The 11048-nt window shown below is 41.6% G+C and overlaps 1 protein-coding gene across 6 annotated transcripts in view; it reads right to left on the bottom strand.

The window, feature by feature from the left end:
- The window catches only part of Yaf2 (YY1 associated factor 2), a 99072-nt gene extending 93864 nt beyond the window's left edge, over window positions 1-5208 (bottom strand). For 4 of the 6 annotated variants that reach the window (XR_010049209.1, XR_010049212.1, XR_010049210.1 and 1 more), the window contains exons 1-3: window positions 5018-5083; window positions 4524-4649; window positions 2667-3044 (exon numbers count right to left, since the gene is read on the bottom strand). Coding sequence is in view for 2 of the 6 variants with exons in the window: in XM_063254565.1 (XP_063110635.1) it covers window positions 4524-4649; window positions 5018-5043 (152 nt within the window). In the remaining 4 variants the exon portion in view is untranslated. Of the gene's footprint in view, window positions 1-2666; window positions 3045-4523; window positions 4650-5017 lie in introns of all 6 variants that reach the window. The other 2 variants (XM_063254565.1, XM_063254567.1) reach the window with 1 other exon arrangement.
- Window positions 5209-11048: the final 5840 nt, after the last annotated feature.

The following is an 11048-nucleotide window of genomic DNA, read 5'->3' on the forward strand; positions in this document are numbered from 1 at the left end:
TAAACACAGTTCATCACCCAATCTTTCAGGTACAAACGATGATCTTTGAAAAAAATAGCTAATGCTTCTTGCAAGTCACATAAACACACACTGCCTCACCTTTACAATCAACTACTATACCTTCATATGTAGCAGAAATGCTTTATATGTACTTCCCTGTTTTGACAGATACAATATTTTGGTGAGATTTAGTAAAACCGGTAACTTTTACTGCTTTATCAAGGGTATTCCTAGGTCAAACTGGCATTATTTTTACTGCACACACATGGAGGTGAGAATTACAAGGAATCCAGCAATTTGGTGTCATTACTTGGATTCACTGCAAAGTGCCAGGACTTAAGTTTTACCTACCCTGAATTCTGCATTATCTCTACAGGTGTCAATACAGTGAAAGGGCAAGATAACAGCCTACTTTTGCTATGAAAATCATTTGGACCTCCTAGAGTCCTCAGGATCCCCACAAATCGTCAATCTACACTTTGAAAACCACTACCAGACTATCCAAAACTAGTCATTACCACAATTTTTCTGTGAACAATGAACTGGTTAGTTTAAGTAATCCAAGATGAAACCAGGAGATAAACAAAAAACAGGAGTTTCTGAGTGACACGTAAGAGGGCACTGCCTCAACTAGGTAGAGAAGGATCAAAAACAATTTCTAAAATACCAATTTACTTAAATGGCTCCCGCTTTTTCCCCCCATCCCCATACCAAGTCTACAAGAGCTGTACCAAACTACAAATTAAAAGACAAAAAACAGGTATGACAAGACAATAATAATGACTAGGTATGGTGCCACATGACTGTAATGACAGCACTGCAAAGACAAGGCAGGAAAGTCCTGAGTTCAAGACCAGTCAGGGTTTACACCTGTCTCAAATAAGTATGTACACTAAAATTTAAAACATTAAGAAAATATAAAACAGACAATGATCCTGAGAAGATTTTTATCAGCATTTCTTCAAATGTGAATTTCAGTTTATTTGCATGTTATAGAAATCAAAACAATTATTTTTACCAATAGTCAGATCCTAACCCTAAAACTGTTTTGACTTATAAACAGTATTTTTTAAGAAGTTTCATCTCTTTGTTTCACTCTTAAAGTAAAGATGTCTTAATACTACCTCATACCTAATATTTGATGTAGTTCAAAGTGCTTCTCATTTAGCAAGAAAATCATTAAACTTTACAGAAGAAGCAAAGAAACATCTACTAGCTCACCGCTATGCATCCAGCACCTAGGTCAGCCTTTGTACAAGATGCTCAGTAAAGACTAGCTGAATATTAAAAGACCCTAGTATAAGACCCATTGTTCTTTGTACTGTGTGACATCATTTCCACAGCTCTCTAAAATGTCACCTGTGAGAAACTTAATGGAACTATCACAACACCCTGAGAAAACAGAACATTACCTGCTATACTTGAAAGTTTCAACAGACTAAATATTATTTAATATATTGTCACTTAGACCATAGCTTGAAACCAAAACAGCACAACTGTTTTTAATCCCTAAATGTTTGCTACCTGAATTAAAGCAACAAAGTGATTTTCCATTCATACACAAAGGGACAATTAGGAAAAACTGAACTCAATCACATACTGATCGCGTTCACACAGACTTCCCTAAATATTTCATTTTCTCTGATGGTTCAGAATGGTTTTTAAGTTCCTAAACTTTAGACACTCACTGGCTTAAAAAGAACATCAGATATAAAAAGTAGACTGAGCACTGTGGTATTCTTTGTTCTTTTAAAAATGTTCCCTGTCAGTTTCACATTTATTCCTATTTCTAACAAAAGCACAATGCAGAAAAATTCAAGTACTTGATCTACCTTATGTTTAATCAATTTTAAACTACCTGAAACCACCACTAAGTATAGAAATGAAACTCAATCATAGAAACAGCACAAAAATTTAAAAGGATAATTTATCAGTTGAGGAACTGAATTTATGTCAAATTACATTTTATTCTGATACATGCACTATGAATGTAACCCCAGTCCACAGAATGATGCGACTTGCCAAAGATACAGCGATGGCCTTCTGTTGTAATACAACACATGTGAAACAGATACGCTTTTAAAACGCAAGAAAAACACTGAAAAAGGGAGACCTGGACTCAGTCTTCTCTGATGGCTTAGAAAGAAAAGAAAATTTCAAATGTCGGAGCCTAGACTTGGCCTCACAGTTTGCAATCCAGACAAAATCAGTTCAGAGGTCAGTCTGACCCAGAAGACTCACATCCCAACTGCTGATCACACAAACAAATCATCAGCAAACCCCTATCATTCTGCTGCTCTGTGGCTACCCAGGTCCTATCTTGGTTCCTGCCCATATTATCCCTGAAATTTACCTAAATGCTAATTCACATGTCAGCTATGAAGATGCATTTCTTCCAACTACTGAAACTTTTGCATCCTTCAACTCTGTTTTCTTAACATTAGCAGGAAGGGAACTATTTTGCAGCACATTCAACATTAGCCTTGTTCCATTTTTCTATCCAAACCTGGATTCCACTCTCAATTTCAGATTAAGCTGTAGGAAAGTAACAGAAAATAGTGAAATTAAAGCTCTTAGGTTTAACTTTGGGCCACAGTCAAAAGAGAAGAGAAAATTGAGAACGAGGAAGGAAAAATCTAAAGAGGGTCATAGTGTAGAACACTTACTTTTAGGAACAGAGTGTTCCTTAGACTTCTGGTGAGTTGCCCAGAGCCTCTTCAGTTTCAATCCAAATGACAATGCTTCTCTGAGTCCTTCTCAAGTACTGTCTCCACCACTAAAACTTGGATCTACAAGAGCTCGATGTACTGGTAAAAAATGTCAGGGGCCCCCACATGGGCCTCAAGCCTCTTAAAGTAGGCCCACTTCTCTGTCCTGGGCCAACTCCCCTGTGTACTATAATCCTTCTTCTTCCAGGTGCCAGGTATTCAGCCTGTTTCTTCTCTTCTGAGCTGCCACCACCTACTACTCTATTTCTCAGGGTTCCTCTAACCCCAAGTCTGGCTGTGGAGGAGGACACCAGCTTCCCCCCTTCCTTGCTGTCCCTGCAAATAAACATATAGGCTCTTCTAGTTCCAGTATTTTTCTAATGGCTATAAGAAAATAGAGGGAACAACAAAAAGCAACAATATAGTACCAGAGATTAAGATTATAATAATTGTCTCCATGTTAAAGTTCCTGCCTCCAAAATTTAAACTTTCTAAATATTTTGTATTGAACACTTTAAAAATACAAACTAGTAACATGTAGGTACATAAATATACTCTGAATGAAATCCAACTTTATACAAAGATGCTCTATTTTCCTAAATATTGTACTTAAAACACGGGTCCAAAAAAATAGCAAACAGGTAATTTATTTTTATTTTTGGACTATTCTCTCATCCTCCATTGAATTTAGTATACGTTTAAAGCTTGCTTTAGAATGAGTATCAGAAAATTGTTCAAAACATTTTATCCAATGTAAACAGAAATTCATATTTCAAAATCACATTATGTTTTTTACAAAGACAAGCATGTCAAAAGCAGCTAATCTCCAAATTCTGAGAAAATGTTAATATTTTGAGATTCCATCTCTAATGCTAAAGTTTTAATTTTATAAATGGTGCTTAGAATCAGAATGCTTTGACATTTTAGTAAATATAACAAGGTCAAAATTATATTCTCTTTTTTAAAATAACAGTAAATTTATAACTGGGTTTATTGTGATAATTGAAATTCTAATAGTTCTTCTAATACCAAAGTATCTTATCCAAATATTAAGCTGTAAAACATGGAACTATAATGAATTAAGCAGTTATATTCCTATCAAGGCAAAGGAACTCTCAGTGCTGGGAGATCAAAAAATGCCACTGACTAAATTTCCTCCATGATCCTTTATTACACTTAATTCATTTAAGTGGTTTTTTAAAAAGACAGTTATAGCCCAAGACCAAAAATAGAGATCTTATCTCATTTGTCCAGTAGACGGTCATTTACTCAAACTAAATAAATTCTGATACTTTTTAAAATGTTCCAGTGACTATGCTCCAGCTACTTATTTATAAAATATTACAAATCTGGACTAAAAACACAAATCCTAACCTTAGTGTGACTCTTCCAGACGTCTATACATAAAAAAGTAGTTTAATCTACTTCATATTCTACAACCACATACGTTTTCCCCCTCAGGGCTGAAATTAAATTACATTCTTTGCTTCTAAAAAGGGTTCTATGCTCTCTCCTTGGTTCTGGCACCCTAACACAATGCGGCCACCATTCGTTCGAATGCCAGGGGTGGGGAGGGGGCATTACACCCGGCGATACGAATTGAATCGCAGCGGCTAATGCCTCCCTTCAATAATTTATTCTGCCCAAAAGCATAAAAAAAAATCACGCCACCGCTTCAATTACCCTGGCCGAAAAACGAGGCGCGGGTGGCGACCAATGTGACCCGGTGCCCACGGCGCCCGGCCCCGGCCTCGCGAGCTCCTGCCGGGGCGCGCGTGTGGCAGGCGGGCTGGCGGGGCCGGGCGCGGGACTCACCGGGTGGAGGTGCCCTTCCGCACATCGCACATCATGCACTTGAAGGCCTCGGCGCTGTTCCGGAAGGTGCAGACGCTGCAGTCCCAATACCCCTCATCCGAGGACGGCTTCGGCTGCCGCTTCGGCCTGCAGGACACAACCCGGACACGACGCAGCGCGGGGTCATCACAGGCCGCGCCCGGCGCCCAGGCCCGCGGCCGCCCCCGCCCCGCCCCGCCCCCAAGTCCGCGCCCCCCGCCCCGCGGCCCCGGCGCAGCGCGAAGCTCGGAGGGGGAGGGCGCCGGCGTCGCCGCGGCCCTGACACCCGCGCTACCGCCCGCGCCGCCGCCATCGCGGCTCCATTGTGGGGCGGCCGCGCCGGCCCCTCACGCGGCAAAGCTCTGCGAGCCGCGCCATCCCCGTGCTCGCCCTGTGCCGAGCGGCGAGCGCTGCGGCCCCGTGCCTGGCGCGAGGCCTGCGGCCCGGAGTGTGGCCCTGCGGTCCGGCGCACTCACCTGGTGGGGCTCTTCTTGTCTCCCATGGCTCGGCTGCCAACGCTTGCCCGGAGTCACAGCCGCGGCCGCGGTGTTTGTCAATACGGAGGGTGAGGAGCCGGACGGAAGCGGGCGGGGAGGAGACGGGGCGGGGAGGCCGAGCCGCGAGCTCGCGAGCCGCCGCCGGAGCCCACGCAGCCGCCAGCTGTCGGGGAAACTCCGGCCCGCACCACGTGACCCGCGCGCGCCAACCGGCGGCCGCGCCGGAGACTTCAAACGCGGCCAGCGCGGCTCGGCGCCCCTTCGCGCGCGAGCGGGCGGGCGCTGCGGCCTCGGGCGGTGCCGCTGTCCCCGGCGTCCGGCCGGCCCGGCGCCGCTGCTCCAGGGCCCGGCCCAGCGCGCGCTGTCCCGTGCCGTGCCGTGCGATGGTGGGGACGCCCGGTCCTAGCTGCGGCCGGCGGGCCCCAGGCGGAACGGCTGCTAGGTTTCGGCCGCCCCCGGCCTCTCCCGGGTAATCTGCGGGGGACTGGACCTACACCAAGCGCCATTGCCTGATGCGCTCAGCGTTGCCTGGTTTACAACACAAAATACTTCGCAAGTAGGGATTGTCACTCTTAATTTAGGAAAAAAGAAGCCATAGCTGGAGTGAGGTTAGGTGACTTCCCTTGGGTTACATAATTAGAAAACGACAAAGCCGGGAATGTACACCCGAGTTAATTAATTTCAAAGCGCCTCTTTTGGCCTCACGGAGTCTGCGGTAGCTTCTTTTAAAAGAAGAGGAATGCACCTAGTCCTTTGGTTAGAAACGAGTTTGTGTAAGTCCTGACAGTGTTGAAGAAGGAAAGAACACTGTCCTCCCTGGTCTCATTACCTCGATGTGCTGGAGGCCCGCATCGTGAACGCACAAGACTGCCTTTAATGAGCGGCAAGCTCCAGACTCGGTAACCTGCAACTGGATTAAAAGTAAAATGCTGGTTAGTTTATGCCACCTCCTTAGCCTGACATTCAAGGCCTTCCGTGCATTTTTCCTTATCTCATTGTCAGACAAGCTGCCTCCTGATATAATCAAACCCATTTCCTCCCCATAACCATTTTCTCCTTCGTGCACAGGCTTACTTCTGGGTAAACTATAGTCTTTACCTTTTCTGTCTGTACTTTTTGTGCTCATCTTTCCGAACTTGAATCAGGCTCACCTCAAGCCCAGGGTCTCAAATGATAATTATCTAGGAAAACAACAAAGGAGATGGTGTAGTCAAAAGGCTGGTGTTCTCAGCTTGTTTCTCCTTCCTTTGTCCATAGTCTTTGAACATTCTGCTTAATTTGTGTAATTCTCAAAATCCTCATCGATCAAAATGGAATCCATATAAGGTGGTTGTGTGGAGCACTATTAGCCAGGGCCTGTGTAAATCTTACTTAAAGACTTCAAAGTACTATGCAAATTTTCTCATTAAGTAGTCTAACCTTTCATTTTAAAGACAAAGAATTTAGGACCTGGGGTAAGTGGCTTTTCTTTAATGTAAAAGCCAGGGTTAGAACTCAGGTACACTGTTAGTCTTTCACTAAAGTGTGCTTTCTGAATAATCAGTCATCACAGCTGATACTGGTCTCTGCACTCTGCAACATCTGTACTTTTTAAAATGTCACTTTTTGTGTATCAGATTCACTGATTAACCCTGAAAAGAATGTGATTAGGGAAATGTACAAGGGAAAGAGATCCACAGCTTATTCTTAATCTTTAAGTAATGCAATAGGTAAATTTGTTATAAATCACTTCAATTTTTTCATCTGTAAAAGAATAAAAGCTATTATCACAACTAAATCCCTTTCAAATCTAAGAAACTGTGTTGTTTTCGTGGTGCTTGTGATAGAACCTAGGGCCTTATGTCATAAGTCAAGCATTCCTCATCAAGCTGGGGATACAGCTCAGTGGCACAGGGGCCTGCTGAAAAGTGGGAGATCATGAGTTCAGTCCCTGCTACAAAAAAATAAAATAAAATTCTTCATCGGGAAGAACTATCAAGGAAACCAGGCAAAAACCTCCCTGTTTGCAAAAATAACAATAGTAATGTTTTTCTGTTATGTTTTGTTTGTTTTGTTTTGATGCTGGGGATCATGCATGCTTGGCAAGAGTGTACCACAGAGCTACATCCCTGCCCAACAAAGTATTGTAAATCAAAAGAAAAGTAAGTCAAACACTTAAAATTCCAAGTATACCTATTCACTAGACTATAACATCTACCACTACAAAAACTCTACCTCTGAGTCATAAACTAAAGGGCAAGAACTTTTGTTATCTTAATTACTGCATCTCCAGTTCTGTAACAGTGTGTCACATAGTAAATACTGAGCATTCTGAGCTTGAACAAATTAAATTGCATCATAATTCATGAATGAGGAGATCTTCTGAATTGAGATTTGTAACCTGTTAAGCATATTGCATGTACTAGGTGGTCAATAAATGTTGTAATGTATAACAGCCCTTCAAACTGAACTTTAAAATTCCTCAAGTTCGAAAAGCCAAGAACCTAGTTTTGGTGGAACGTAAAAGCCCATGCCTTTGCACTATACCAGCTACCACTTACTTATTGGCATTTCTTTTAGAAAAATCTCTGCCTGTACTAGGCTTAAGTGAAAAGAATAACTCCAGAGCTACTCCTGTTTCTCCATAAAAAGTCACATACTTAAACTGTTTCCCTATTAACCTGGAGAGTGGGATAGAAAAGATCTTTATCACAAGAGTGGCCTGGGTTCTTACCCATTCACATATCTTTTCAATACACTAACAGAGTTCATTACTTTAGATGTACAGTTCGTTAGGGTCACTTGTAAAGTGACACAAGCTATTTGGCAATAAGAGTTTTCTGATGATTCACCTTTTAAAAATTAAATTAATCCCTAGGTAGCTGACATCATAATATCCATTGCCATTCTAATATGCTTCCTATAATAGGAGAGACTGGGGATGTTACTGAAACGGCATGAGATCCTGTGCGCAGCTAAGCAGTAATCTGTTTTCTATGGAAATGAATGAAAAGATTTGAGAGCCCTTAGATCAAGTAAAACTGTGGAATCTCAGAGACCTCAGATTGTTCTGATTAGCCCTAATTCATTAGGCAAACACAACAACTGTGAAAACCATATAGAAGCTGGGAACAGTGGCACATGCCTGTAGTCCCAGCACTCTGGGTGGCTGAGGCCCAAGGGTTAGAGTTGGAGGCGGCCTGGGCAATTTAACCACTTAGCAAGACCCCATCTCAAAAACAGAAAATAAAAAGGGCTTAGGATGTGGTAGTTCAATCCTCAGTAACAGCAAAATAACAAAACAAAATGACCACCATAGACAAAGGTCTCCCTTATCCTTGTGGGGATACTTTCCAAGACTCCTAACCAATGTCTGAAACCACATGTGATACTAACCCATATATATGCTGTTTTTTCTATACATATCTATGATTAATTTATAAATTAGACACTATAAGAGATTAATAATAAAGATGATAAAATAGCACGGTTACAAGTAAGCTTTTTGTGAATGCCATCATTGTGATGATGTAGTGCCTTCCTGATGGAACACAATGAAGTGAATGGCTCAGGTCTGGCAGCACTGAAGTGGATATGGGCTCCTTGAGCACAGGCAACAGGTGATCTGATAACAAAGACAGCTGCTATGTGACTGTAGTGCAGTTAGGGCATACAGCATGGAAGAGCTGGACAAAGAGATACTTCATGGCGTCAAGGGACACTGTAGGATGGTGTGAGATTCCATCACACTAACAATGGTATGCAATTTACTTATTTATTTTTGGTGTGCAATTTAAAACTTGTTTATGTCTGCAATTTTCCATTTAGTGTTTTCATAACATGAATGAACGTATCTAAAACAGGAAGGCAAAACTCACAGGTTAGACATACTGTTGTATTATAATTGAATACATTTATTAACAGTAATCAAAATGATAAGTGTCACCTTGGCTGTCAAATGGTATTTGAAATAAAATAGTATTATTAAGAAAGAAATGAGTGCCAGGGGTGGTGGTACACACCTGTAATCGCAGCACTTGGGAGGCTAAGGCAGGAGGATCATTGTGAGGTCAAGGGCTACTTAGGCTACGCAGTAAATTCGAGGCCAGCCTGAACTACATAGTAAGACCCATCTCAAGAAAAAAAGAGGGGCTGGGTATTTAGCTCAGTGGCATAAGCACCTGCCTTGCAAGCAGGCGGTCGTGAGTTCGATCCCAGTACCAGAAAAAAGAAAAAGAGAGATAGACTGTAAACCTTCCCTGAGTGAAGGAGCTAGAAATGAAGTATTTCAGTTGACTGTTAAGGATGTGTGTCAGTGGTAGAATGTTTGCCTAGCATGCAGAAGACCATGGCTTCACTCCCTAGTGTTCAGACAGTGATAGGAGGCGCTATAATAAAATCAACTACATTTTGTAAGGTTGATTTTTGTGGGTTTCATTTGGTTAGTATGCTTTGTGTGTGTGTAGTTTTGTAAGGTTTTGTTTGTTTGTTTGGTACTGAGAATTGAACTCATGACCTTGTACTTGCCAGGCAGACGCTGTACCACTGAGCTATATCCCCAGCCCTAATTAGTATTCTTTTGATTTTGCAAAATGAAGATACCTTTACTGATTTTGGAGGGTATAAATTTTACATGTTACCAGTTCAGTTACCGGTTATGTTGCTTGGGTGCCATTAACAAAGTTTTTGCAGGCTGGGTTTTTTAAATAACAGAAAATTATTTCTCACATTGTAGAGGCTATGAGATCAGAATGTCTGCAGCCTTGGTCTCTTCTGAGGCCTCTCCTGGGTGGCCAAATTGTCTGTATGTCTTCACGTGTCTTCCCTCCGTATGTGTCTGTGTCCTGCTGACCTCTTCTTGAGGAAGCGCTACACTGGAGCAGTACCAGCCTCAAAGACTTCATTTGAATTGAGGCACCTCATTAGAGACTGTCACAATACAGCCAGAAGACTGCAACAGTGAATTTGGAGAGAGATAGATTTTAGCCTAGAATATCAACGTAAAAGTTACAAATATCAGCAGATATTTTAAAAATTAACCTCACCTATCACTTCTTAGCTTTTTGTGAAGTGTGTGTTCTTATCAGTTTGAAAATTAATCTCTTCAGCACATTCCTGTCACACATTCATAATCTGTGTATGAACCTTGTGGGTTAATATGTTTGGTAAGACATTTGTTTTGTTTTGAGACAAGGTTTCCCTGTGCAGTTCAGGCTGGCCTTAAACTAACTTTGTAACAAAGGCTCTCCTTGAACTTGGCAGTGATCCTCCTGCTTTAGCCTCCCCAGTGCTGGGATTACAGGTGAATGCCACTACACTCAGCAATTTGGGTTTTTTTTTAAAGGCAGTACAGTGTAAATACATTATTAATTTACACTGTGAGAAGTTTCTCAGATAGTGACCCATAATCAAACACATTAATATTTCTGAAAAACATAAATATTCACTTTAAGTGGGAAAAAGAAAGCATATAAACTATCCCACACTATATTTATTCAGATTTTGCTGCTAAATGAAAGTAAGTCAGGTAAAACATAAAAACACTCTCAATGTTTTCCTTTATGGAATTGTGGGCAAAGAATTGTGGCTGTGCAAGAATTTGAGGAACAATAAAGATTTAAAAGATTGAAAATTTCCACACTTGTTAATATAGTACTTACACTCTGAGGAATAAATCCTAGAGAAACAACCTACAGCTCAAAAGCTTCTTCTTAGAGACAGTCACAGAAGCTATTTTAAGAAACACTAAAGGCCAGGAATGGTGGCTCATGCCTGTAATCTCTGCACTCAGGAGGCTGAGGCAAGAGGATCACTGCAAGTTTGAGGCCAGCCTACACTGTACAGTGAAACCCTGTCTCAAAAAAACAAGGAAAAAAAAGATTTAAAATAACCTTTATGCCCATCAGGAGGCAAAGTTAAATGAACTGTGATCTGAACAGAAAACTGGATGTTTAACAGTCATTAAAAACACAATATTAATGAGCTTGTAGCGAGAGAATGCTATATTTTGAATATAAAACTGAGTATACAA

The sequence above is a fragment of the Cavia porcellus genome, unplaced genomic scaffold (genome assembly GCF_034190915.1).
Source record: "Cavia porcellus strain 051 isolate PalLab524CR breed Dunkin Hartley unplaced genomic scaffold, mCavPor4.1 scaffold_8, whole genome shotgun sequence".
Lineage (NCBI taxonomy): Eukaryota > Metazoa > Chordata > Mammalia > Rodentia > Caviidae > Cavia > Cavia porcellus.